At 50.0% G+C, this 27,668-nt stretch overlaps 2 protein-coding genes across 2 annotated transcripts in view; both read right to left on the bottom strand.

Annotated features, from left to right (window-relative positions):
* The window catches only part of LOC139833923 (uncharacterized), a 61,820-nt gene extending 45,218 nt beyond the window's left edge, over window positions 1-16,602 (bottom strand). Inside the window, exons 1-3 of the mRNA XM_071824293.1 lie at window positions 16,579-16,602; window positions 2,691-2,886; window positions 2,266-2,453 (exon numbers count right to left, since the gene is read on the bottom strand). Of these exons, the coding sequence (XP_071680394.1) occupies window positions 2,266-2,453; window positions 2,691-2,886; window positions 16,579-16,602 (408 nt within the window). The remainder of the gene's footprint in view (window positions 1-2,265; window positions 2,454-2,690; window positions 2,887-16,578) is intronic.
* A 4,868-nt stretch (window positions 16,603-21,470) lies between these two features.
* Window positions 21,471-25,691, bottom strand: LOC127313060 (vacuolar protein sorting-associated protein 32 homolog 2). Its single transcript, XM_051343597.2, has 8 exons — window positions 25,533-25,691; window positions 25,310-25,440; window positions 24,245-24,344; window positions 23,428-23,513; window positions 23,232-23,323; window positions 22,207-22,321; window positions 21,918-22,110; window positions 21,471-21,705 (listed from the first exon to the last, which is right to left on the bottom strand). The coding sequence occupies exons 2-7, from the start codon at window positions 25,394-25,396 to the stop codon at window positions 21,922-21,924; spliced, it is 669 nt and encodes a 222-aa protein (XP_051199557.1). The 5' UTR covers window positions 25,397-25,440; window positions 25,533-25,691; the 3' UTR covers window positions 21,471-21,705; window positions 21,918-21,921.
* Between the last annotated feature and the right edge of the window lie 1,977 nt (window positions 25,692-27,668).

Below are 27,668 nucleotides of genomic sequence, written 5' to 3'. Positions count from 1 at the left end.
CGTACCTTCATGGGCACAAGAATTCCTCTCCTACCTCACCGACGGTGTGCTGCCTGATGATAGAGTCCAGGCCAGGCAGATTGAGAGAAGGGCCAAGGCCTACACCATCATCAACCACCAGCTGTACAAACGCAGCGTAAGTGGGGTGTTCCAGCGGTGCGTCGAGCCGGCTGAAGGGATTGAACTCCTACGGGAAATCCATCAAGGAGAGTGCGGACATCACGCCTCATCCCGAGCCATAGTGGCCAAAGCCTTCCGGCACGGCTTTTCTTGGCCGATTGCGCTCGAGAGACGCAGAAGATTTGGTGAAGAAGTGCAACGGCTGTCAGCGCTTCGCAAAGCAAAGACACCAGCCGGCTTCCGCCTTGAAAACCATCCCCATCACATGGCCATTTGCCGTATGGGGCTTGGGTATGGTGGGCCCATTCAGAACAGCGCGAGGCGGCATGACACATCTCTTGGTGATGATTGATAAATTCACCAAGTGGATCGAAGCCAAGCCAATCAAGAAACTGGACGGGTCCACAGCCGTCACATTCCTCAAGGAAATCATTGTGAGATTCGGCTACCCCCACACCATCATCACCGACAACGGCACCAACTTCTCCCAAGGCATCTTCTCTCGCTATTGCGGGGAAATGGGAATCCGGATGGCCCTATCTTCTGTGGCACACCCAGAGTCCAACGGACAAGTGGAAAAGGCTAACGGCTTAGTCCTAGCCGGCATCCGGCCCCGGCTGGTGGAGCCGCTCGAGCGAACAGCCGGCTGCTGGATTGAAGAACTGCCCAATGTCTTTGTGGAGCCTGCGCACAACGACAAATCGCTCGGTCGGCTTCACACCATTTTTCCTCGTATACGGGGCCGAAGCCGTCTGCCGGCGATATCGAGCACGACGCACCAAGGATCAAGCTCTACACAGAAGCCGAAGCCAAAGAAGCTCGCGAAGATGGAGTCGACCTGGTCGAAGAGGCCCGGCTGCTGGCTGAGTCTAGATCTACCATCTACCAGCAAAGCCTCCGACGCTATCACAGCCGGAAGGTCCAGCCCTTAGCATTCCGAGAAGGAGACCTAGTGCTCCGGCTGATCCAGCGGACAGCCGGACAGCATAAACTGTCATCCCCATGGGAGGGTCCCTTCATCGTGAGCAAGGCAGTAGGCAATGATTCCTACTATCTCATAGATGCCCAAGAGGCTAAGAAAAACAAGCCGGACAAGGCTGACGAGGAGACTAAACGTCCCTGGAATGTCAGGTTACTCCGCCCATTTTACGCATGAGAGCAGGAATGTATGTATCCCTTGTATCCCCTTTGTGAGTTATGAAAAAGCTTGCGCCAAGAGCGCCGTTTCCGACAAGTTTTTCGCATACTCTACCTTGTTTCGCCAATTGGCTTAAACCCTCTCACGCGGTCGGCTCAGTAACGTGATCCGGTTTCCGACAGCCGGCTTCCGACCAGCTACAGACCGCAACCCGGCTGTCCGGCTGGCGGGAGTAAGGCCTAGGGAGCCGGCACGCGAAAAACGACTAAGGGAAAGAGTAAAAGCGAGTTGACTTGCAACTTTTCATATAAGTGCCGGATTGCCAAATTCAGCTCGTTCGGCTGAAATACTATCGGCCTCACCCAGCGGCCCGCTCTTGATCCGGCGACGGACCGCAAGTCGGACGTACGACCGGCAAGGGCACAGCCAAAGAGTGGGGCGGATGGAAAAAAGCGAACGAGTCGAAAGAAAGCAACTCGGCACATAATTGGTTAACAAACACATTAAAGTGTGGCATAATTAAAAGGCGATAATATTGTCTTACATCTGCACCCGGCATCCCGGGGATTTAATAAACTGTCTTGCAAAAGAACAACTGAAAAGCAGGAAATCTAAGCCAGAGGGGCATCAGTGGAGCCGGCGGCCGGGTCGTCCTCAGGCACGTCTTCCGCCTCCTCATCATCCATGTATTCTTCATCGGATGGAGGAGGGTTCGGGTCCGCGACGAAGAGGGCCTTGTCGACGAAGCCGGCGATGGTGCTGGCTCGAGCAAGGCGGGCGGCCTTGAGCTCAGCCGGGAGCTTGTCCTCCACGCCGGCTCGCCGGAACTCAAGCTGCCCCAGGTCCACCTCGTTGTACCAGGAGAGGACGAAGGACAGCGCCATGTCGGCGCCGGCGCGCGTGGCCGACTCCTTCCAGTCGAGGAAGCGGTCCGGCGCCCGCTCCATCGAAGAGATGAGGCCGGAGATGTCTTGCGGCGCCGCCTCCCCAGGCCACAGCATGGGCACCAGCTCTTCGGCCGCCTTCCGCAGCTCCCAACCGAGCTTGGTGACGGGCTCGATGCGGGCAGCCATGGACGCCAGATGGTCCTCCATGGAGAAGTACTCCGAGCTGCCCTCGCCGGTTTCCCGCCTCCTGGAATCGCGCGCGACGCCAACGGCTGCCAAAGCCGCCTCCTGCGTCTCCGGGAAGGCCGCTGCAAGAAGAAGAAGCAAGTCAGAAACCATCAAAGCCGAAATAAGCTGAAAAATGCAAATTTTCGAAGTCCTAAACCAAAAGGAAAAGCCTGGCGGCAGCCGGCAAGAACCGACTGCCGCCAGCCCGAAGATGAGGGTAGCGAAGAAATAAGAAGTTTCTGCTGCCGGCTACCAACGAAAGTCGGCAGTCGACAGCCGAAAGCCGGCAAAGGGAAGGAACATAAAGATGCACTCACCCGCCAAGCCGCGATCAAGCGCGCTGAAATCGTCGGTCCAACGCTTGGCGGTAGCCGTCAGCTCCGTGGACTTGGCAGTGACCTCCTCCTGCAGCGCAAGCCGCTGCTTCTCCACCTCCGACAGCCGCCGGCTCAGATCATCCACCTTCTCCTTCTCCGCCGTCCTGAGGGAGTTGAGCTCGGTGATGTGGTTCTTCTCCAGCGAGGCGCAGCCGTGTCAGCTCCTGCTCAGCCAGCTTGAGCTTGCCGGTGGCGGATCGGCCCGCCTCCTCGCTCTCGGCGCACTGCGCGCGAGCGGCTCGGAGATCCGACTCCAGCTGCGGGACCTTGGCGGCCTCAACTGCGAGGCGGCCGGAAAGAAATGTCAGCCAACCAAGATTAAAAAAGAAACAACACAGGAAGTCGAAAGAAGCATAGAGCTTACCCTTGACAGCCTCCAGCTCGCGAGCCAAGGCGGCCCGCTCGATCTTAGCCTTGTGGTAGCTGGTCACCACCTGGTTGTACAAGAAGGTGCGCCGCTCCTCAACCGTCTGAAAGAATCAGTTGCTTAGACAAGACCTGGACTGGCCTCAGGCAGCCGGCCCACGTCTCGGAGGGCTACCAGGACAAGAAAATTGCAAAAGAAAAGAAAACACACCTTCTCAGCATCCTCCAGGCGTCGCCGGTGGGCAAGGGTCTCGGCGGCCTTGGTCTTGAGGCTGGCCCGATAGCCGGAGAAAAGCATCTTCATGGGCGCCGTGCCAGGCTGCCCCTCCCGGCTGAGTACCTCGCAGGAGTTCGCCTGATGCCATGCCCTCTCCATGGTTCCTGCCGAGCCGAAGCTGGAGTCGGAGGCGGACGGCACAGCCACCAGCCGGGCACCCTTGGCCACATGAAGGCCCTCAGACGGGCCCGCTGCGCCCTCCGTCCTCACCAGCGCGCGCGAGTCGGCGCCCTCCGTGCGCGCCGGCTCGTCCCTCGCCGGCTCCTGCCTGGTCGGCTCGTCCCTCGTCGAGCTGCGGCGGCGGCGTCGCTCCGGGCGCGGCGGATGGCCCGGCCGGCCCGGTTGTCTCCGGCGCACAGGCGCCCCCTCGGACTCTCGTCCAACTCCACCACGGTGGGCCTGCTGCCGGCTCCGGCCGCGAGCGGCGCGGCCTGCCCGGCGCCGGTCCTAGGAGCAGCCCCGCCGGCTCCGGCCCGGCTGAAGGCGGCATGCCCCGCCCGGCCCCCGGCGGCTGGGTCCGAAGAGGCGTCGGCGCGGGAACATGTCGTCCGGCGTCGGCTGCCGCGTTGGCTCGACCCGCGTGCCGCGATCTGGCGCGGAGGCCAGCGGCACGGCAAAGGAAGAAGCCCCTGTCGCGGGCGGCGGCGGCGTAGGTGCGCGCGAGGAAGGCTGCGGCGTCTGCTCCCTCCTGCGGCGCGGAAGCGGCGACACAACGCGCGGAGCTTGCCGGGAGCCGCCGCCCTGGGCAAACTTGATAGGGGCCCTAGCCGGATAAACAGAAAGATAATAAGCATAAAAGTAAGGAAAGAAAAGGAATCAAACAAGAGAGAGAGAGAACTCACCCGGCTTGCTCCGGGACCTTCTTCGGCTGATGCCGGCGCTGTTTCTTCGCCCTCGACTCCGCGGCGGCGGTGGAGCCGGCTCTCTTCGTGCCCTTGGGCGCCGAAGTCGCCGTGGCGCTTGGCGGCCTCGTGCGCAGAGGCACGGCGGGGATTGGCCCCGTGCCGGACGTCGCCGGCTCCTCCTCCTCTGGTGCTCGGTGAAGGGCGGATTGTGCTCCCACGGCCGCCTAGATCAGGCGCCTGCGGCAGGTCGTCGTCGCCGGCATGGTCACCGGCTTGGTCAGCCGGATCGACGAGATCCGGCGTCCACCTCTTCGTCGCCAGGTCGCCGTCCTCGGCGTTCTGGCGCTCAAAAACCTAGAAAGACAGAAAAACATGAACATAGCCGGAAGTCGGCAGAAGAAAAAGGAAGTCGGCCTCGCAGCCGCAGGCGGAAAATGGCAAAGACACGAAGCTTACCCGCGCCGGTGGATGGTTCCTGTCGCAGGGCACCAGCCCGTAGCTCCAGTCCTCCGCCAGGTTCGCCTTGGTGATGTGGTTCACCCGGCTGGCCACCTGGGCCTTGGTGAGCGGCACCTTGGACGTCCGGTTCGGATCGAACCGGCCGGACATGTGCCCGATCTTGTGGGTGCGCATCTGGAGCGGCAGCACCCGGCGCTCGGCGATGGTGCAGAGAAGATCTTCGGCAGTCAGCCCGCCAGCGGTGGCTGTCGCCAGGAGATCCCAGAGAAGGTTCACCTCCGCGTCCGGATCCGTCGAGCGGGCGTTGTGGCTCCAGTTGATCCGGCCGGCGGAGGAGCCGGATTGAACTCCGGCAGAGTTGATCCGGTCGACGAGCTCCCCCTCGTTGCGCACATAGAAGAATGACATTTGCCAGTTCTTCACCGAGTCGACGGTGGGGATCTTGGGGAAAGGCGTACCAGGCCGGGTGTAGATCGAGGCGGCGCCGCAGGCTCGCAGGCGGCCGTCGTTGGTCTGCGCCTTCAAGAAGAAGAGCCGGCTCCAGAAGTCGATGTCGGGCCACAAGCCGGCGTAAGCCTCCATGAACGCTACGAAGCAGCTCAGGAGGACGCACGCGTTGGCCGGCAGGTGGTGCGGCTGAAGGCCGAAGTGGTCGAGGAATTGCCGGAAGAACGGCGAAGCCGGCAGACCCAGCCCGCGGTCGAGGTGCGCGCCGAAGACGACGCGCTCGCCGGGCCGCGGCTCAGGCTCCACCTCCTCGCCGGGCACCCGCGTGATGACCGACTGCGGGACTCGCCGGAGGCGCACAACGCGCTCGAAGTCGTCCTACCGCATTTAGGAGCCCCTACACGATCCACTGGGACGCCATTGACGAGGTCGAGGAAGAAGATGACCAGGAGAGGCTGAACGGCGAGGAAGAACCTTGCGATCGCGGCGGCGACAGCGGCGGCTGAGGACGCTCCGTCGAGACGCGCGGCCCCGTGGCGCCGGATTGGCGGGGTGGCGGCGGCGGATCGGTGGAGATTCGCCCGCCGGAGTTCGCCAGCGGAAGATGTTCGCCGGAGCAGCGGCGAGCTCGAGCGCGCAGAGGATAGCGATGGGAGCAAGAGCGCGAGGAAGAAGAAATGGCAAGTGGCCGCCTCGGGGCGCCCCCCCGCGGCATTTATAGCCACCCGACGCGGGCGGTTGGCCTCCAAGTGGCGGTCGTGGGCCGTAACTCCTCCCACGTCGCCGGATTTACTGCGCCGTAACTGCGCCGTAACTCCTCCCACGTCCACGACGGTTACCGAAAACGGCCACACCACGTCGCCCACTACCGCACCGGATCCGGGGGAACATTGATGTGACCAGACGAACCGACCACCGGGCCAGGCGTCAGACCCGTCAAGTCGGGCGCAGGACCCGAGGCGGCGGAGACTCCGGCGCGCCGCAAGCCGGAGCCGGACCAAAAGTTCCACTCAAGCCAAAATTCATCAGCAAGGCGGAGGCGCCGTCAGATCTTGCAAGAAAGCAAAAAACTACACAAGTGTAAAAAGCGGCCGGCTAGAAGCAGCCGGCAGGAACGAGCCGGATGAGGGCGCAGCCGGCTGAATGGAAATTCTCAGTCGGCCCCTCCAAGTGCCGTCAAATATACTCGAGAAGCCAGGAAAACCTGCCTAGGTCCTTCTGGGCGCGGGACCTTGCCGGCCGGGGCTAATGTCGGGGGGAAGACCCCGGGTAGGGCAATGGACGCGGAGCAGCCGGCTGGCCACTGGCCGGCTCGCGGCAAAGGCCGGCTGAGGTGCAGCCGGCTGGCGCCGTGGCCGGCTGGTCCGGAAGCCGGCTGGCTCTAGGTCCTAGTCGGCCTGGCTACGGCCACCAATGCTGTAGCTGGGCCGGCTTCTACAAGCCATATCCGACTGGGGTTTGTACCTCAGACCGACTCGAGGCTGGCGAGTCTTGCACTGGAAGGAACCGGGTTGGTGATCCGGGTTCCTAAAGTCCACGCTGACTCCATCTTCCGTAAAACGCGGGGCACTGTGGAGCAATAGTGCCGCGCGATGGACAGGCCGTCAGGGCTTACGACGATCCGTACCGGCTACAGTGGCTGACGGCGACAGGGACACCTCCTCCATACCGCTGACCGTGGCAGCCGGATGGGACAGGCCACGATGCCCCAACCACTCCTGACGTCACCGCCTCGGGAAGGAGCGGAAGCCGAAGCCGGCCCAGCCGGCCAGTAAACTATAGGGTCTTATATGTAAAGTGCCGGTGCCTATATAAGCCGCACTACCCCCTCTCGTGCAGGGGATCGATCATTTATTGCTTTCACCTACCTACAGAGCTGCCCTGTGAGAGAGACCATCGTCTTCCTTAGCCTCTCAGGGCCAGCCGGACACAGCTCTAGGAGCACCAGCATCTTGTGTGATCATCATATACACTCATAGCAGGAGTAGAGGTTTTACCTCCACCGGAGGGCCTCGAACCTGGGTACGTCGCCGTGTCGCTCGTGCCCATACCCGCTTCCGGATACCGCCGTGAGATCCCTCAGGAACCACTTCGATTAGCCACCCTATGGCATATGCCGTGACGATACCACGACATGAATACTAAAAGCTAAGAACACATGTGTTCATACGAACCAGCGGAGCATGTCTCTCTCCCACACAAGCATTTATTCAAACACAAACAAAAACAAAAGCATACAGATGCTCCAAGTAAAGCACATAAGATGTGACGGAATAAAAATATAGTTTCAGGGGAGGAACCTGATAATGTTGTCGATGAAGAAGGGGATGCCTTGGGCATCCCCAAGCTTAGACGCTTGAGTCTTCTTAGAATATGCAGGGGTGAACCACCGGGGCATCCCCAAGCTTAGAGCTTTCACTTTACTTGATCATGTTGCATCATACTCCTCTCTTGATCCTTGAAAACTTCCTCCACACCAAACTCGAAACAACTCATTAGAGGGTTAGTGCACAATAAAAATTAACATATTCAGAGGTGACACAATCATTCTTAACACTTCTGGACATTGCATAATGCTACTGGACATTAGTGGATCAAAGAAATTCATCCAACATAGCAAAAGAGGCAATGCGAAATAAAAGGCAGAATCTGTCAAAACAGAACAGTTCGTATTGACGAATTTTAAAATGGCACCAGACTTGCTCAAATGAAAATGCTCAAATTGAATGAAAGTTGCGTACATATCTGAGGATCATGCACGTAAATTGGCTTAATTTTATGATTTTTCTACAGAGAAAACAGCCCAGATTCGTGACAGATAGAAATCTGTTTCTGCGCAGAAATCCAAATCTAGTATCAACCTTCGATTAGAGGCTTCACTTGGCACAACAAAACACAAAACTAAGATAAGGAGAGGTTGCTACAGTAGTAAACAACTTCCAAGACACAAATATAAAACAAAATACTGTAGCAAAATAACACATGGGTTATCTCCCAAGAAGTTCTTTCTTTATAGCCATTAAGATGGGCTCAGCAGTTTTAATGATCCACTCGCAGGAAATAGTATTCGAAGCAAAAGAGAGCTTCAAGAGGCAAATTCAAAACACATTTAAGTCTAACATGCTTCCTATGAAAAGGAATCTTGTAAGTAAACAAGTTCAAGAAGCATAATGCAACAAGCATAGAGAGATAAAACAAGTGTAGTTTCAAAAATTTCAGCACATAGAGAGGTGTTTTAGTAACATGAAAACTTCTACAACCATATTTTCCTCTCTCATAATAATATCCAGTAGCATCATGAGCAAACTCAACAATATAACTATCACATAAAGCATTCTTATCATGAGTCTCATGCATAAAATTATTACTACTCCCAACATAAGCATAGTCAATTTTATTAGTTGTAGTGGGAGCAAATTCAACAAAGTAGCTATCATTATTATTCTCATCAAGTGTTGGAGGCATAGTATAATCACAACAAAATTTACTCTCCATAGTAGGTGGCACCAAAAGACCACTATCATTATAATCATCATAAATAGGAGGCAAAGTATCATCAAAGAAAATTTTCTCCTCAATGCTTGGGGGACTAAAAAGATCATGAAAACCAGCTTCCCCAAGCTTAGAACTTTCTATATTGTTATCAACAATGGTGCTCAAAGCGTTCATACTAATATTACTACCAGCATGCAAATAATATTCCATAGGTTTTTTAATTTTCGCATCAAACAATCCATGTTTTAAATCAGGAAATAGGATAAGAAGATCATTCTTGTCCATTATGCCAAACTAGTGTAAACAAGAAACAAAAAGTTGCAATTGCAGGATCTAAAGGAAATAGCTTTGAGTACTTACAGCGCCGGGAAAATAGCTTAGTAGCCGAGATCCGGAGTGTGAGTACCTTTTACCTTTCCTCCCCGGCAACGGCGCCAGAAAAGTGCTTGATGTCTACGTTCCCCCTCCTTTCCTGTAGACAGTGTTGGGCCTCCAAGAGCAGAGGTTTGTAGAACAGCAGCAAGTTTTCCCTTAAGTGGATCACCCAAGGTTTATCGAACTCAGGGAGGAAGAGGTCAAAGATATCCCTCTCATGCAACCCTGCAACCACAAAGCAAGAAGTCTCTTGTGTCCCCAACACACCAAATAGGTGCACTAGTTCGGCGAAGAGATAGTGAAATACAGGTGGTATGAATATATATGAGCAGTAGCAACGGTGCCAGAAAATAGCTTGCTGGCGTGTAGTTGATGGTGGTAGTATTGCAGCAGTAATGCTTGTGATAAAACGATAAACAAGCAGTAGTAACGCAGCAGTATTTAGGAACAAGGCCTAGGGATTACACTTTCACTAGTGGACACTCTCAACATTGATCACATAACAGAATAGATAAATGCATACTCTACACTTTTGTTGGATGATGAACACATTGCGTAGGATTACACGAACCCTCAATGCCGGAGTTAACAAGCTCCACAATAATGCTCATGTTTAAGTAACCTTATAGTGTAAGATAGATCAATATAACCAGATAGATCACATCAATACCATCATAATGATAATTAACTCCACAATCTACAAGAGATCATGATCATAGCCTACGACAAGAACCACACGGTGCACACACTAGTCACCTTTACACACGTGCAGGAGGAATAGAACTACTTTAATAACATCACTAGAGTAGCACATAGATGAATTGTGATACAAAACTCATATGAATCTCAATCATGTAAAGCAGCTCATGAGATCATTGTATTGAAGTACATGGAGAGAGATTAACCACATAGCTACCGGTACAGCCCCGAGCCTCGATGGAGAACTACTCCCTCCTCATGGGAGTAGCAGCGGTGATGAAGATGGCGGTGGAGATGGCAGCGGTGTCGATGGAGAAGCCTTCCGGGGGCACTTCCCCGCTCCGGCAGCGTGCCGGAACAGAGACTCCTGTCCCCCAGATCTTGGCCTCGCGATGGCGGCGGCTCTGGAAGGTTTCTGTGGTTTTCGTCGAACGTATCAGGGTTTTCGATCCAGGGGCTTTATATAGGCGAAGAGGCGGCGCAGGAGGGCTAACAGGGGGGCCACACTATAGGGCGGCGCGGCCCCCCCTCTGGCCGTGCCGTCCTATGGTCTGGGGGCCCAGTGCCCCCCCTCTGGTCCTTCTCGTGTGTTCTGGATGCTTCCGGTGAAAATAGGAACCTGGTCGTTGATTTCGTCCGATTCCGAGAATATTTCGTTACTAGGATTTCTGAAACCAAAAACAGCAGAAAACAGAAACTGGCACTTCGGCATCTTGTTAATAGGTTAGTTCCAGAAAATGCACGAATATGACATAAAGTGTGCATATAACATGTAGAAATCATCAATAATGTGGCATGGAACATAAGAAATTATCGATACGTCGGAGACGTATCATTCCTCCATGGACTACGGGTTCTAGCAGTAGCTAGTTGGTATTATCTCCTCCATGTACTTCAATACAATGATCTCATGAGCTGCCTTACATGATTGAGATCCATCTGATGTAATCGGTGTTGTGTTTGTTGGGATCCGATGGATGATACATTATGATTAGTCTATCTATAAAGTTTGTGAAGTTATTGTTGCTGCAATCTTGTTATGCCTAATGCTTGTCACTAGGGCCCGAGTGGCATGATCTTAGATTTAAGCTCTATAATTATTGCTTAGATTGTATCTACAAGTTGTATGCACATGTCGCTATCCGGAACCAAAGGCCCAGTGACGAATCGGGACAACCGGAGGGGATGGCGGTGATGTGAGGATCACATGTTTTCACGGAGTGTTAATGCTTTGCTCCGGTACTCTATTAAAAGGAGTACCTTAATAGCCAGTAGATTCCCTAGAGGCCCGGCTGCCACCGGCAGGTAGGACAAAAGATGTTGTACAAGTTTCTCATTGCGAGCACGTATGACTATATACGGAAAACATGCCTACATGATTAATAATCTTGATGTTCTATCTTAATGCTTTGAATCCTATCAATTGCCCAATTGTAATTTGTTCACCCAACACTTGTCACTTATTGGAGAGTTACCACTAGTGTAGATCGCTGGGAACCCCGGTCCATCTCTCATCATCATATACTTGTTCTATATGTCATTGGAAGTAGTATCAACTATTTTTACGGTGCCATTGCTCTGTGTTCTTGATATCACATTTGTATTCTTGTTACTATTGCTTTCATATTACTGTTGCTTTCACATCACCCCTGTTACTAGTGCTTTTCCAGGTGCAGCTGAATTGACAACTCAGTTGTTAAGGCTTATAAGTATTCTTTACCTCCCCTTGTGTCGAATCAATAAATTTGGGTTTTACTTCCCTCGAAGACTGCTGCGATCCCCTATACTTGTGGGTTATCAAATACCACCAGCCGCACAGAGTGAGGCGACAGTTCGGGTTGTACCAGGAGTGCCCACCGCAGTGGCAAGACACGGACCACGCGCTCCATAGGTAAACTTCTTGAATCATGCGATGGAAACTTGTTGCCCATAGGTAGCGATAGAACCTAAGTTTATCCGTTGTGCTCAATATCTTGCATGCTTGATAGGCAGCGGCAGAGGAAGATCACGAACGAGTTAGTGAACCACGCGTATGATGATGACATCTTGGACGACCCCATCGCATTGGATGAGGTTGCGCAAAGCCAGTACGACAGGACTACTCGACAGGGGAGATCGACTTCTATTGCTTCCTCACTGAACTACGTGGTAAGCCATTCTCTCATTAGCTACTACATCATCTATATTGGCATGTGCTCTCTCAAATTGTGTATAATATGTTTGTCGCAGCGGACCGAGATAAAAAAAACTGAGGAGTGCGAGGTGTTATTTGGGATCAGAGCCATAGAGATGAAAAGCCTATCAGACCGATGCGGCATTTCATTAAGGTATGACCACCAACTTTGAATGTAAGCTATTATGTTCGGGTGGCTTTGTAACCATGACTTCCATGACGCATAACACTGCACGGAAGATGCGGCGGTTAGCCAACTTGCTAGGTTGCCGCGAAGGCGAAATTGTGTCATCCTCTTCTGAAGAGGCGGAGGTTAGGACTATTTTGTTACCCTCAAACATGTGCATAGTAATTTCAACCTTTGCAATCTCATGTGTTCATGTTTGTGCAGATTCCTGACGACATCATTCTGAGTCAAAGCATTAGTCGAGGGAAGAAGCAAGGCACACGGTCTGCGTACTAGCTGAAGCCGAGGGGCAAGGCTCCAAACCGTTACACTCCAGATGATGATGTCAACCGAGTAAAGAAGGTTGTGGTTGAGTCCGATGAGAAGCTGGCGCGGAGATCCGATTTGAGGAGGATGAGGAACGATGAGCCGTCATCTTCAGAGGAGGAGGAGCAGGAGGTGCAGCAGCAACAAGAGCAACGGCAGCGGACGAAAAGGATGGCCATCCGGAAGCAGCCTGTGAGGAGGGGACGTCGACGATCGATGGATTTGTGTTGTGAACTCTATCTTCATTACTATGTGTTGTGAACTCTATGTCGTTGCTACGTGTTGTGAACTCTTTGTCATTTCGAACCATATCATCATTGCTACGTGTTGTTTGAATCTATGTGCTACGTGTGAGCTATGATGTGTGTATGAAATTGCTATTGTTGTATTGAAAACTGTTGAAATAAGGTAGGAATTTTCATGGTTTAGCAAAAGTCAATGTGTGACACCGATGACATGGGCGCCACACTTCACAGTGTGGTGCCGACGACACGGACGCCACACAATGCAACTTATATGTCGAAAACATCCAGGGGCTCCGGACGCTTAGTCCTTAGCCGTTTTGGCGAGCCTGTTTGTGTGACGCCGCTGGCATCGGCGCCACACTGTGAAGTGTGGCACCCGTGGCATCGGCGCCACACAAACAGGCTCGCCAAAACGGCTAAGTCCCAGGCGAATTGTCTTACAGTATGTTTTGGGCAATTATAAGTGGATGTGTGGCGCCGATGGGAGCGGCGCCACACATCCTGCCACGTCAGAGCGGAGCACACATCAGCGTCGACCGTGCCACGTCGGATAGGCGAATGGCGTTGCAGGCACGGGCCACACAGTGAGGTATGACGCCGATGTGAGGGACGCCACACAAAAGAGTTAGATGGGTGAAATAGTTTCAGAAAAGGATTATTTCTGTGTAAATCGCCCTTTCCCAGCTGATTAGCAAGCCTCGTTAGTCTGCCAGAATTCTGACACACGCCAGATATGGTCCATATCCCCAAGAAGCTATGCAAGGGATGTACGGTCGAGATACTGGCGTGCGAAGCGCACCTGCTCTGAAAAACCTGTCTCTTCTCTATATTGTCATTAATTTCATCCATGGTCTTGTCAACATCATCAATATTTACTCATAATGACAACAAGTGTATTAGTACGTTCCAATGCTCCTGATTCCAATTATTTACTCATAATGACAACAAGTGTATGACAATATAATTGTAATACTTGAAACTCGATTTAAATTGACAACCCTTCAGAGCACTCCTTTTTTTTCGAGAGTACGCCAAAGGCGTACCGTATCTTTATAGAAGATAGAGGTTTGAGTACAAGAACAGCACCACTCGCTACAAGCAACTAGCGTGACCCCACACAACACCGGCTACAGACCAAACAACCACAACACAAAGCACATGTCCTAAGCAAGTAGCCAAGCCACGTCTCGACCGACGCCAGACACCTCCGTGGAGGAGCCACTTCAAGAAGGCCTTCCTTGTCGACGCACCATCCAAAGTAGATCAATGGCTGGACAGGTCGAACCCAACAAGCTGTCCTCCAGAAACATGCCAGCAGTGGCGTGCATAGCGCCCTGAAGATCTGCCGTGGACCGCAGCGCCACCGGATTGAAACCGCAAGGGGACCCTGCACCGTGTCTTCAAGCACGAAGCTCCCACAGAGTCACGACGTCGCCGATGCCGCCATCGTGCCGATCCGCACCGGATCGAGGCTTTTGCCCGAAGACAACCAAACTCCAACCGAGTAGGGAGATGTCAACACTCCACCGCGACGCCTCCAAGGAGGGGAACGACACCCACGGGCGCCGTCGCCACCGGCCCGACCTAAGCCGGGCATGACTTCCGTCCGAGTCCTCGACCATCGCCGAAACCCCAGAGCATGGGCAGAGCTCCCTTGAGCCTCGCACCGCTGCCGCCACAGCGCCTCATCGATGGTGTCGCAAAAAACTGCAGACCACACACCACGCAAAGCTGAGGATCTGGTCAACCTCCCTCTCCCCCTCCAGCCCGGCCAGGCACCACATCCACCACTCTCCCCTCCAGCCGGAGCCAACGCTGCACGCGGCGGACCTCGCCAACTCTAGGCGCCCACCCACGTCCAGCACGCCCTAGCCCAGCGGCCCAGATCGGGCCCAGGAAGCCCAGATCTGCCTCGCACTCCAGCCTCCGCTCTCCGCCGCCGGGTGACCCAGACCTTGCCGAGCTCAAGTCGGTGGACCTCTGCTCGCCGAGGGCTCTCCCTGGCCGAGCTTCTCCTCGCCGCCGCCTCCAGCACTGGCCGCGCCCGACTGCCTCCCGAGGGCGCCTCCTCTCCTCTCCGCCCGAGCTCTCCGCAGCAGGCCTCGCCGGACTCTTCCCTCCCGTCCAGGGACAACAGCCTCCACTCATCTCCGGCACGAGCTAGGGCCGGCCGCCACGGTCGTCGCCAGCTCTACGCGACCTCCATGCAGTAGCCGCCCCACGCCAGCGCCGCCAGGAGAGCTCCACGCGCGCCCAGGACACGGGAGCGACGGCCTCTGCTCACCAAGGCTCTTCCTTGGCGGAGACTCTCCGCGCCGCCGCCTCCCAGTCAAGGCTCGCGAGCGCCTCCAGCGAAGCTGTCGCGCCTCGCCTCCGCCTCCCCTCCGCTGCCTACCTCGCCGAGAGCCGCCTCTCCGCCATGCGCCCCAACCCTCCCAACCCCCAGCCCCGCGCCGCAAGGCCCACAAAGCCCCGCGCCGCAAGGCCCACAAAGCCACGCGCCGCCGGCCGCGCTCGCCCACCGCGCCGCCCATGGCGTCCCACCTCCGCACGTCGGGGGCCCGCTGGGGCGCGCCCGCCCGCACCTGCTGTCTTCGACGGCCAGGCGTGGCCGCCACCGCCGGCCCTGGCGGCGGCAGCAGCCGGAGGAGGAGATCCGGCGGCTACTAGGGTTTGGCGTGGGGGGCGCCTCCGGAGCCGCCCTTGGGCGTGGCGGCCCGGGAGGAGGTTTTTTCGTCCCTTCAGAGCACTCCTATTACAAAGAAAAGCGTTTTCAATTTGACATGTATGTAGTCTTGCACTGGCAGAATTGCCCGATCCTACAGCTAATAACAGTTACTCCCTCCGTTCTTTTTTAATTGACTCAGATTTAGTACAACTTTGTACTACATTTGAGTCAATTAAAAAGGAACGGAGGGAGTATTTGTCATCGATGGAAAAACAGGGAGACCTTTTTCGAATTTTAAATAGGGAGTATATGAAGCTATTAGTATCCAGTGGTGTTCTGTAAAACTTTAATGTGTGAAATAACATATTAACAGAGTACCATACAAGCTCTTTTAAGACCTCTTGCCAAGTATATTATACTGCAAGTCCTTAAGCATTTATTATTGCACCACCTATAGTTAAAAAAACTTATGCTTTCATCTGGTAAATCACTACACCTGCTTTTTTTATGTAAAGTACGATCTAACAGATTATGGTACCTAGCTTTACCAGCAGATGTGGCCTATTATCAGAGTACATACTAAAAATATTTAGAAATAAAATTGGAGAAAAACTCAAATGCGAAATATTTGTCTATTATTACATACGCTGATTTGTGCATAGCTTTCATTGATGATGCTCCAGTTCTCAAAGCATCCACAGCCTCTGTTGTAGCTTTTGCACCTTCTAGCATTATCTTTAAAAAAAAACGAGGCAAAAGACTTGCCATTTTCATTAATAAAGAAGAAGTACAGAATTTGGCAGTTTATTAACGGAAAACCGGCCGAAAACCGAAACAAGTGCCCCGACGCTCGTCATGGAGCACGACCGCCGCGGGGGCACAGAGCCACCCTGGCAACCCACACAAGATACACAGGCCTCTGAAGCGAGAAGTCGTCGCGGTTGACCTTCAACGTCATCGTCATCACTCTTCAGCGACCCCGACTTCACCGAAGAACCAACCACCAAGACCTCGCCGAAGCGGCACCGTGAAGCTCAAGCCGGCCACCGCCAAACAAGCGACTCCTCGTGAAGCAACAGGCAGCTCCGACTCTGATGACGAGCTCTGAAGAGGATAAGCGCAAGACATGCACCGAGGAAGATCATCGCCAGAGGGCCACCCTGCAGGTCATCGTACGCTGCTCAAATGAAGAAACTCGACAAACCATAGCAGCTCCGACTCCACCGCAAGCGAAACACAAGACGAAGAAGCTCGGATGCTCGCTGAAGCCAAGGTCTTGACGCTACCAGATCATCGCTCACCACCGCCATCGTTGCCACACAAGCCACCACACGTACCTCACACATCACCGGCCACCCGCCGTGATGTCGTACAAGTCCAGCCTCAGGAAAGCACGCTTGGGAACAAAGTCTTCAAGACGACGCCCCCAAGAGGGAAGCGACGTGGATCGATGCCGTCGTCCGGCCCTGCCACGGCCTAGGCTTTCACCCGAAGAACTATGCTCCGGGAGCGGAGGAGGTCGAAGGCTCCATGAAGGCCCCCAAGAGGATAGCGACATCCACAGCTGCCGCGCCATCAGCTTTCGCTCGGAGCAGCCGAACCTCCGCACTCACACATTGCCGAACGAGATGAGGGAGACCCACAACGCCGCCGGCCTGCGAACCACTGGCACAAGCACCTCCCGCGCGGCGACGACGCCACACCACGTAGGACCACCAACCACACCGCCGGCAGGAGCTGACGCCCGCCGCGACGAGCAACCGACAGCAACCGGCCGATCACCACCCGCACAGGAAGAAGCAGGGGAGAGGAGCCGCCACCCCGCCCACCCTCGCCGGACAGCAGCTGTGAGCCGCCGTCGACGCCGCCACATTTGGGAGGAGCCGGAGCTCCGCCCGCCGCCGCGCTGCTTCGAACCACCGGGGGTGCAGATGGGGGCGTCGTGGGGGCGCCGAGCCAGGCCACCGGCCGACCAGGCCGAGCCAGCGACCCGGAGCAAGCCCGAGCAGGCCCGCAGGAGCCCATCTGGGCCCTGTGCGCGCGCCGCCAAGCCCCGCCAAGCCCCGCTGCACCACCTCCGCCCCCGACCTCGACCTTCTAGCATTATCATCTACAATAAGAGCATCTCCAACAGAGGCTGTAAACTTGCGCTGCGCTAAAATAACTGTCAATATACAGCATCCAGCGCGTTTTTTTGTCCTCCAGCAGACGCTGCAAACTAGGGCGCGCTGTAAATATTTTAGTGCGCGCGGCAGTTTGCACTATCCAAAGCGGTATATCTAGTGCGCCGGCTAGAGCGCGCTGTAAATTGGGGGTGCGATTCTTCCCACCCGCGCGAAGAAAAACTGCCACGCCGTGAGCTCCGCCCGCCGCGAGCACCACCGGCCGCCACGCCGCGAGCACCACCGGCCGCCGCGCCGCGAGCACCGCCGACCTTGCTTGGCGGCTGCGAGCTCCACAGGTCCGCCACGCCGCAAGCTCCGCCGGCTGCCGCGGCTGCGAGCTCCGCAGGACCGCTGGCCGCGCCCGAAATTGCCCGGCGCTGCGAGCTTCGCCGGCCGCGCGCGACCTTGCCCAGCGCTGCAAGCTCCGCCGGCCGCGCCCGACCTTGCCCGACGCTGCGAGTTCTGCTGGCCTCCGGGATGCGAGCTGCGCCGGCCGCGCTAGGATGAAATCGATTGCTCTGGCCGCGCGGGCAGGCAATCAATCGTACAGAGTTGCTCTGGCTACCTAGATCAATCGATTGCTCTGGCTAGCTAGATCAATTGCTAGTTAGGATAAGCTCCCCGTAGAATTGTAAATTTAGTTGATTTTTTCAGATTTAACTGGCCTATTTGATCTTGTTTGATGTATGTATGATGAAAAAACTTGTTTGTGGAGCTCTATTTTACAGCCTCTGACGAAGGGACGTTTTTTGCCTCTTTGTTTGCGCTGTAAAATAGAGCCTCCGACGAAGCTCGCGCCTGCGTCGCGCGCTATATCCGAAACGAGCGCGCTGCAAACGACTTTTACAGCACCATATTTTAGAGCCTCTGTTGGAGTGCTCTAAGAACACAGCAAGATGGTGGACAAGTTCTGGCTGAGCAGTTCTACAAGTAGATCATTGACTCTGGGCAGGCGTGAGGTGATTTAGTACTTTACAATTGTGGTAAGTTGGCACCTCAAATTCACCATCTTTAGTTCGAATGCAGCTACTCCCTCCGATTCATATTAATTGATTTCAATATAGATGTATCTAGAACTAAAATGTGTCTAGATACATCCATATTAGAGTCAATTAATATGAACCGGAGGGAGTATTTGTTTTTCTCAGTACGATAACAATCACAAATTAGTCTATACAAATTCAGCAGCTCAAACAAGCTTTAAAATTATATAAAGCTTCACTGAACTTAAAAGTAGGGAATCTCCACATTTTTTGTTTGAATTGTAGAAACAATTGAGAGATTTTAACACATGGATAAATTTAGGCGATTTTAGTGTTTTCTCTTTATGTTTATCCATTTTTTTCTCAAATTCAAATTTAGTGAATGACGTGATTAATGGATTTGCCCTTCGGATGCCAACTCGGTGGCCATTGTTGTAGTTGTTGTCGCGCAAGAGGAATAGAAGCTGGCGTAGCAAAATTTATTAAATTTACAAATTCCTCGCGCCTAGCACCATTACCGATGCATGAGAAGTCATAGTCAACCCAGAGTGTTCGAAGAAGATTCTTCGCTTTTATTCTCGTTGCAACGTACGGGCAATTTTCCTAGTATATAATAATGGATGTCCTTAACTGATAAAATTTCTCAAACTTTCTGCGACATTGACACACCAATGAAGCTACATATAATGGACGACCGTAACTAATAAAATTTCTCCCTAATCGCACCAATGGACACTACTGATAGATCTTGAACGACGATACGTCCGGCACCATAGCTTCATCTTCTTTCTGACTTTCTTAATGCTATGACGACCGTGGCTCTGCAAAAACACAAACAAAGACAGGTCATGTTAGAATACAGAAATAGATACATACTGTTCATGTAGGAATGATATAGCTGACTTAAGGACTGAATTTATCAGAAAACAACTAGTTACCTGATTTTAGCCTCATTATGGAGCAGCTCCTGGGGCAGGTGCCCTCACCGGTGGCACGGGTCCTGCTCTCAGATCCATCAAAATATTCAGAATCCTCCCATAACTAAAGACGTGTACAAAGAAAAAACAGTATTCACTTACCCGAGCAACTTCCATAATCAGCGGGAATGTCGCTTTTGCAGATATCCATGAGACCGACGAAGTTTTCTAAAATCATGTGTGCCGACAAGACCTGGTCGAAGCCACCGTCTCCTAAGTGGCAGAGGCAGATGGGCGTGTCTTTCATGAGCGACTTAAGGCCGTCGCAGCACTTGCCTGGGTATGGAGGCGGCGGTGCCGTTTGGTTGGTGAGGAAGTCCTTGCATGGCATCAGCCCCATAATCGATGGCAGACACTCTTTCGGCTGTGGTGGCATTGGTGGACTTGGCGGCGCTGGCGGCGAGGGCGGACATAAAATTGAACCTAAAATCGGAGCGAAAATCGGACACAGTATCGGTGACAAAAACGGCCACAAGCAGGCCGGTCGTACCCTCGGATTATTCGGTGGTTGTGCTGCGGTGGTGGAGGAAGTAGGGGGTTCAGGCTTGACGGCCGCCGAAGGCTGTGGCATGGCGGCGATCATGGCGATGGCGAGGAACAAGGCGAGGAGGTGGCACTTGGAGGGCGCCATGGATGGATCTCTTTGTTTCTGTGTGCCGTGTGCGTGCTCTACTGCTCTGAATGGCCTCACCAACATATGGTGCTGATCCATTTATATAAGGGGTGCATGTGTTGAGATAAGGATACAGAGATGTGTTCAGTTAAGATCGATTTCCTATCCCGTCACATGAGGGACGCATTTGGTACGTACGTCGTCATCTCCACAGGTCTTTCGGCTTCCTGTTTCACATAGTTCGGAATGAATCTGGACATTATCGAGTGGTAAGCACTGAGTTTGTTACCACGTGACCGCATGTGGGTCTTATGCGTGCGTGATTTGAGCGGGAGGAGCTGCAGCTATTTTTGAGCCTGAAATTACGTCAAAGAAATGATAGGCTAGGTGCCGTTTTACAAAACACTGTAACTTCTAAACCCAATGACGAAATTACAATTTGTTTTCACTTCTAAAATCTCCACGACGAGAGCTTCAAAACTAGACCACGTTTTCATATGTTTCGATAAAAAAAATTTAACAAGCAACTTTGATGCGCGACAGAGCAACTTTGTTGTGCAGCAAAACAATTTTGATGTGCGACAAAGCAACTTTGGTGTGCAACGAATATGTACACTTTTTGGTACACGAAGGCACAATTTTGGTGGTCCGTCGGAGCAATTTCAATGTGTGACGAAGCAACTTAAGTGCCCTGCAGAGTAACTTTGGTGCCCGATGACGTAGTTTTTGAGCAACTTTTGTGCCCAACCGAGCAATTTTAGTGTCCTGCAAAGCAACTTTGGTACTCGACAGAGTAAATTTTGTTTGTGACGGCCAATTTTGGCGTCCAGCGAAGCAACTTTGGTGCCCACCGAATAAATTTTGATGGATGGTTGGGCAACTTTGGCGTCCAACGATGCATTGTGAATGTAGATTTACGTTGTGCAGCAAAGTTGCTTCGTTCCACACTAAAGTTGCATCGTCTCACATTATAATTGCTTTGTCGCAGGTAGAAGTTGCTTTAGAAAAAACTTCATCAAAATACATAGAAATGAGATCTAGTTTTGAAGAGCCTGCACTGCAAGAAATTTAAAAGTGAAAGCGGATCCTAATTTCGACATTTGAACATTTAAAAAGGATTTTGAACGTTTAAAAAGGAAAATTAATCTGAATTATTTCTTCTGGGATCAGGTCCACATACCAATGTGTACGAAATCTTTCCTTTTTTATCTTTTGGATGACGAGGACACTAACTTTCCTTATTTAGGGGTGAATTTTACAAGGCCTTGCACGGCTGGACGATCTATATTCAACGACCAATCGATCTTCTCAGGTACAACACCAACAAAAGCATTGACAACTTCGAGTTCTCACACTAAACATGCACTGAAAATCAGATTCAACAGCAACTCTGTGATTGGCCCACTAATTGACGCTATATTGAAATGATAAAAACAACAATACATAATGACGGCAGAATGCCCTTTATTATCTGACAATGTGCTCAACAGCGCATCTTGGATGTTTGATTACAAAGCACTAGCATGACAAGATATCATACACAAGGGGGTCAGGTTGAGATGCAGCTCGTTTCTGTGTGTAATTCGGACATAAGGAAGACCTCCATGAAAACACTGTGGTCCCGATATATTTGCAGAATCCGTTCTCTAGACAAGACCACACCAAGTCCTGCAAACTGCAATATAGAGTTGCTGTTAATGACAGATTCGGGGCGCACTGTGTGACACAACGTCGTTATTTAAGTTGTAGTAATCATGTAAAGTAATTTCCCCAAAATTACAGTGTTTATGGTTCACCCTCTTTGAGAGTGGTTTAATTAGCATGTTTACTGAATGAGACGACACAACAATTCAACCCTGATTCAGAGAATAAAAAATGGGGAAATACCTAATTACATAGCCATCTCTGCTTGTAAAGCTGCCAGTTCATCATCTTCGGTTTTGCTAGCAGCGGGCCGACTCGACTGCTGACCAGCAGGTACACGCACTGGAGCAGTGCTAGGAGCCGTTGTGGTAGGTGCTAGTAGCTCTGCCTCCAACTCCTCTCCCTCCAAATCCGCAAGTTCAGCTTCCAGTTCATCCTAGCGAATACAGTAAAAGGTTAGTGTTTGCTTTCGTGAATGCGTGCACATTTGAAAAAAGAAAAGCGTTGCTCCAATAGGCGCAGAGAGACATACTTCGTCGAAATCACTTGCTGCTCCAATAGGCGCAGATAGTAGATCCTGGATCTGCCTCATGTTCTCCATATTGTCATTAATTTCATCCATGGTCTTGTCAACATCATCAATATTTCTGGAAAAGAAACACATACATGCGATAAGACATTACAGACCAAGAAGCAATCGCTGAACTGAAAGAAGCAAAAGAGAAACACAAAAGCATTACATTCCAATGCTCTGATTTCAATTATTTACTCATAATGACAACAAGTGTATGACAATATAATTGTAATACTTGAAACTCTATTTAAATTGACAACCCCTCAGAGCACTCCTATTACAAAGAAAAGGAGTTACCAATTTGACATATCTGTAGCGTTGCGCTGACAGCATTGCCCGACCATACTGCTAATAACAGTTATTTGTCATCGATGGAAAAAGAGGGAGACCTTTTTTCGAATTTTAAATAGGGAGGATAAGAAGCTGTATGTATCCTATGGTGTTCTGTATAGAACTTTAATGTATGAAATAACATATTGCCTTTGTACCATACAAGCTCTTTTAAGACCTCTTGCCAAGTATATTGCACTGCACGTCCTTAAGCATTAATTATTGCACCACCTATAGACTATAGTAACAAAAAACTTATGTTTTCATCTGGTAAATCACTACACCTGCTTGGTTGATCTAAAGTACGATCTAACAGATTATGGTACCTAAGCTTTACCAGCACAGATGTGGCCTATTATCAGAGTATATACTAAAAAACATTAAGAATGAAAATTGGAAAGAAAAAAAAAACTCAAAGGCGAGATATTTGTCTATTATCATTTATTATTGCACCACCTATAGTAACAAAAAACTTATATTTTCATCTGGTAAATCACTACACCTGCTTTGTTGATCTAAAGATCTAACAGATTATGTACCTAAGCTTTACCAGCGCAGATGTGGCCTATTATCAGAGTATATACTAAAAAATATTAAGAAAGAAAATTGGAAAAAATAACTCAAATGCGAGATATTTGTCTATTATTACATACGTTGATTTGTGCATAGCTTTCATTGCTGATGCTCCAGTTCTCAATGCATCTACAGTCTCTGTTGTAGCTTTTGCACCTTCTAGCATTATCATCTACAATAAGAATACAGAAAGTAATGTAGTGAATATTAAGTTAGACTGTCCAAGTAATAAGTCAAAGAAGACAAACTGAACCACATTGCCTTTTGAGACTTTACCTGATCATGTATCCTTAATTGGAAATTCCCAAGCTGCTCGACCTGTTGCTCATATAGTCTTTTCCTCTTCAAGCACTGTATTGCAGCTATGACAAAGAAAAAAAAAGCATAACTATTAGTTAACTCATTCTCTGCGCATTAGCTTTGAAAGAAAGGAAACTAATCCCATTTGGTGACACTAAAAAGTATGGAGCAAGAGAAATGTATAGATTAATAATAGAAGGAAGGTCGACTATGTGTTTTATACAATATCGGGAGGAAACATAGAATTGTGGAAAGGAATAATACTTTCCAGCTAGGTCATTAGCAGCATAACAGTCAATAGGCATAGGTGATGCATTTTGGAACTAATGATCAAAAATTGAGTACCGGAGCACAACAGGAAAACTCAACACGCGTCAATGAATGTTGCAGTGTCTATTCAGAAGAGAGGGCCATGGACCAACCCATCCAAAATAGTCTGTTACTATAAAAGGCTATATGTGCATTTCATCTCTGAAGAATAACGATCATCGTATAGTAAATCATCTGAAGTTAATTAATCAATGGTGATAACTGGTAAGGAGTGAGATAACTAAGTATGAAAACTGGCATGATGGTTCACGAAATAACCTAACGGTACAAAACAATGAAAGGCAAAATAGCACGATAACAGCACAAGGCAACATGGGCTGTAATTAAAATACTTGGCTATGAAGATACTACCATTATTTTTAAATGGATAGAACATCACTGCACAAAAAGAATGAAATAACAGGCATTTTTCAGGAGTTTCTACTGAAAAATCAATGAATTTCTTGGAGCTGGTATAAGATACCTTTTTTGTTCTTGGCTTTGGTGAACGCCTTGGCCTTCTCAACCTCAAGATTTGCCTTCTTCATTAGCAAATTTTCCTTCTTTTCTAACATTTCAAGAGTCTGAAGCATATTAAGAAAGTTAGTTTGCAGACAAAAAGTGTAAGAAAATTAGAACATTACACAATAACATGTAATGGGACAAAACTTTATTCTGAAATAAAGCAAGTCATGTTCGAACCTATCCAGGCAACATGTAGTTAAGATATATATTTATGAGTTATACGAAGTTGAATTTGAGTTGTCAGATTATCTGATATTAGAATTGAATCCTTCCGTGCACTGAATGATTCAGAGGGGATTCAGAATCCAGAGGACTAAGAAGACAACATTTATGTACATAGAATAGAACCCTCTTGACCTTGCTTTGTACTCCTACTTTTCTTGTTTTGGAAGTGAGTGATTACAGCACTGAAAAGAACTCACTGAAACGAAAAGGCATATCCAAAACCTATGATTCTACTATCTCCCACACCTTCAGACCAGCCAACTGAACCCCTTTTTTGCAACTCTGTATAGTTAATAGCATCACCAAACTTGCACACTATTTCATTGATCAAATACATGCGGCCTGGCAAGTTCTTACTACATCAGAATCTCTTTACGCCGCTTGCTCTGAATGTGACAGAAAAGTTTTCCTTCCTTTATGCCACCACGGACCACATGAGATCTATCATCCATCACCCGTAATTACCACAAGTTCACAACCCGACTTTGCCTTCTTAGGTATAAATTCTAAAATCATCCTAATCCGTTGGTCGACCCAATACCAGCACGAAAACATCCCAGAGATAAGAAACATCACATATAGATTGCAGCTCACATGTAATTAGAAGTCACAACCAATCTAATCCACATCCATATATGCACAGACCACAGAGCCTACACACTATGTCACCGCCCGATTAACTTCTACACTAAAATAGTAACATCGAACCATAGTACGGTGATAAGTGGCAACTACCCAAGAGTATAAATTATATTATCTAATCGGGGCGATGTGGTCAATCGATCATCGATTCATTCACCTCGCTGAGCTTGTCGATGGAGGCCAGCGCGGAGGCCTGGCTCTGCTCCTTGGACTTGCCGAACACCCTGCCGAACATCCCCGACATGGCTGGCCGCCGGCCTGCCGGATCGCGCTCCGATCGGATTGAATCTGCGAGAGAGTAACAAAAAACAGGACAAGGGGTCAAAATCGAGCGGCGGATTCGATCGAGGGAGTCGAACAGCGGATGGATGGATAGGTACGTCGGAACTGGGGTGCTCCTCGTCTTGCTCGCGGGCGGCGTCTTGTGGCGGTAGCTTCGTCGGCGGGGCTCGTGGTCGGGAGTCGCTCTGCGGGGGAGAAGAAGGGGTAAAAGCGGGACGCGGAGTTATCGTTACCGGCCTCTCAAGTCTGATGAAGAAAAGAAAACGGTGCTGCTATCGCCTATCGGTATTGGAATCCGTGCTGGAGTTTGGGCGGGCCGGGCGCGGGCCCGGGCGGGACGCTAGGGCAGTGGTTTGTGGAGAGGGCGGGCCGGGGCTGGATGGGCTACAGAGATGTAGGTGCTTCAATTTAGGGAATCTCTAACTTTATTAGTGCAAAAAAATGGATGAACTTTTACAAAATGGTGATGTATTAGAAAAGTGAGTTCTGTTTTTAAACATAAAGTAGGACAGAGGATACCCTACTATTCGTCCACTTGCATCTATAGAATGGGCAAAGGATATTGAACATCTAAAAGGCAAATGGTGTTGGACCCATGGATTTACATATCATCTCTCGGCCATGGGTGAATTAGGAATGTGAAGTTCAAGATCTTAAATGTAAACATCGATCTAGAACCATTGCACCGTGGTACGTGGTGGTTAAATAACCCCCACTAGCCATCAGGTGGTCTACTCAACATTTTTATGGCTAATTCTCGTCTTAGGAAGCTTGTTTATTACATTAAGGTTAGTCATGGACTCATGGTTCTTTAAAATAGACTTACAATCACGGTTGATTTGGAGCGCATATGCTCCCTTTATTTAGAAAGCAATTTTTATATGTTTAATAATTTAGAAAAAAATATTTGCTCATGTACCTCAACAATGTATGTGCTCACGCAATTTTTTTATGAGATACTGACATTTTTCATGGCATGTGAAAAAAAGACAAAAAAAAACCTCGTGAAAAGGCTTGTTTTAGCACTAAAGTAATTTTTTATAGAAGCCCCCCAAAAATGTCGGTTTTTTCTTGGAACAACTTTGTGATCACAGATGATGTGAAGATGTACATGCAAGATTTGTTCGTTGTAATTTTTTAACATTTTCAATGTGTTCAACATATTTGAAATAAAGGGAGAATTTGCACCCCAGAGCCAAAACGCCTTGTCCCTTACAATCACGGCTATCTAGAACATGTGTACATATTTTCTATTCCCTTTATCTTTTGTGGGTTAAAAGAAATTCTTGTTTAATGACCTGATCTGATATATGTGCAGATCCAACTCCAATTGACTATGCATTTGCTAGTGGCGACGTGGTCATGTGACAGCTGATGTACCCAAGCCGGGCACTCCAATATTTGTTGTTAAGGTAAGAAACATGTTACATTTTTTTTCCTGTATTCAGCCCTAGTTTGTACCTTATGTAAGACATCTATGTTGATGGTATTAATTTTATATATTTGTCTGAAGCTACACATCTGAACCTAAACTCATATGCTCCTGTTTGAATAAAAGAATGCAAAAAATAGCAAACAAAATCAAAATAATCTATAAAAAAATTACAACAAACATGAGAAGTGTTCTAACCGGAAAAAAAAAATCTGATGAGAAATAACATGTGTGGTGGTCTATGCAAAAATAACAAAATTAGATGTTGTTTGGAGCATTTGGATTTGTTGTTGCAATAATCAGATTTATCAATTTTTTGCACAGACCAATATATGTATCTTTTCTCGGGAATTTTTTAATGCTATTGTAACACATGTTCATCTTCATTGCATAAAAAATTTAGATTTTATTACTATTTTTCTGATTTTTTTATTGAAATGGAAGAAAGAAAACGTTGTCCATATTTGTTAGGCATCTTTACCCGTCATAGAGTCTTTGGGGTGGCAGTGTTTGATCACTGGGCTATTGTTCCTAGTGATCCTCTTTACAAGAGCATTGTCCTTGCCCTCTAGAACCGACACCTATACAACACGTTGCCCGTGAGTTCATGGTAAAGACCAGGAGGAGGAAGGTAAGACATACATCTACATGATGTAGAAACAGACAATAATAGCTTGTTTTAAACTGATTGTAGTATTAACTACATGCACACATATTTTCCAGGGCATGAGCGATGATGTTAGCATCAGCAAGTTTGTTGAGAAGGTCATGATGAATGAGTTGGTGCAACATGCAGCATATC

Source organism: Lolium perenne, chromosome 7, assembly GCF_019359855.2.
Source record: "Lolium perenne isolate Kyuss_39 chromosome 7, Kyuss_2.0, whole genome shotgun sequence".
NCBI classification, from domain to species: domain Eukaryota; kingdom Viridiplantae; phylum Streptophyta; class Magnoliopsida; order Poales; family Poaceae; genus Lolium; species Lolium perenne.
Note: the sequence above shows the minus strand (reverse complement) of the source record. Positions and strands in the feature narration are given on the sequence as shown.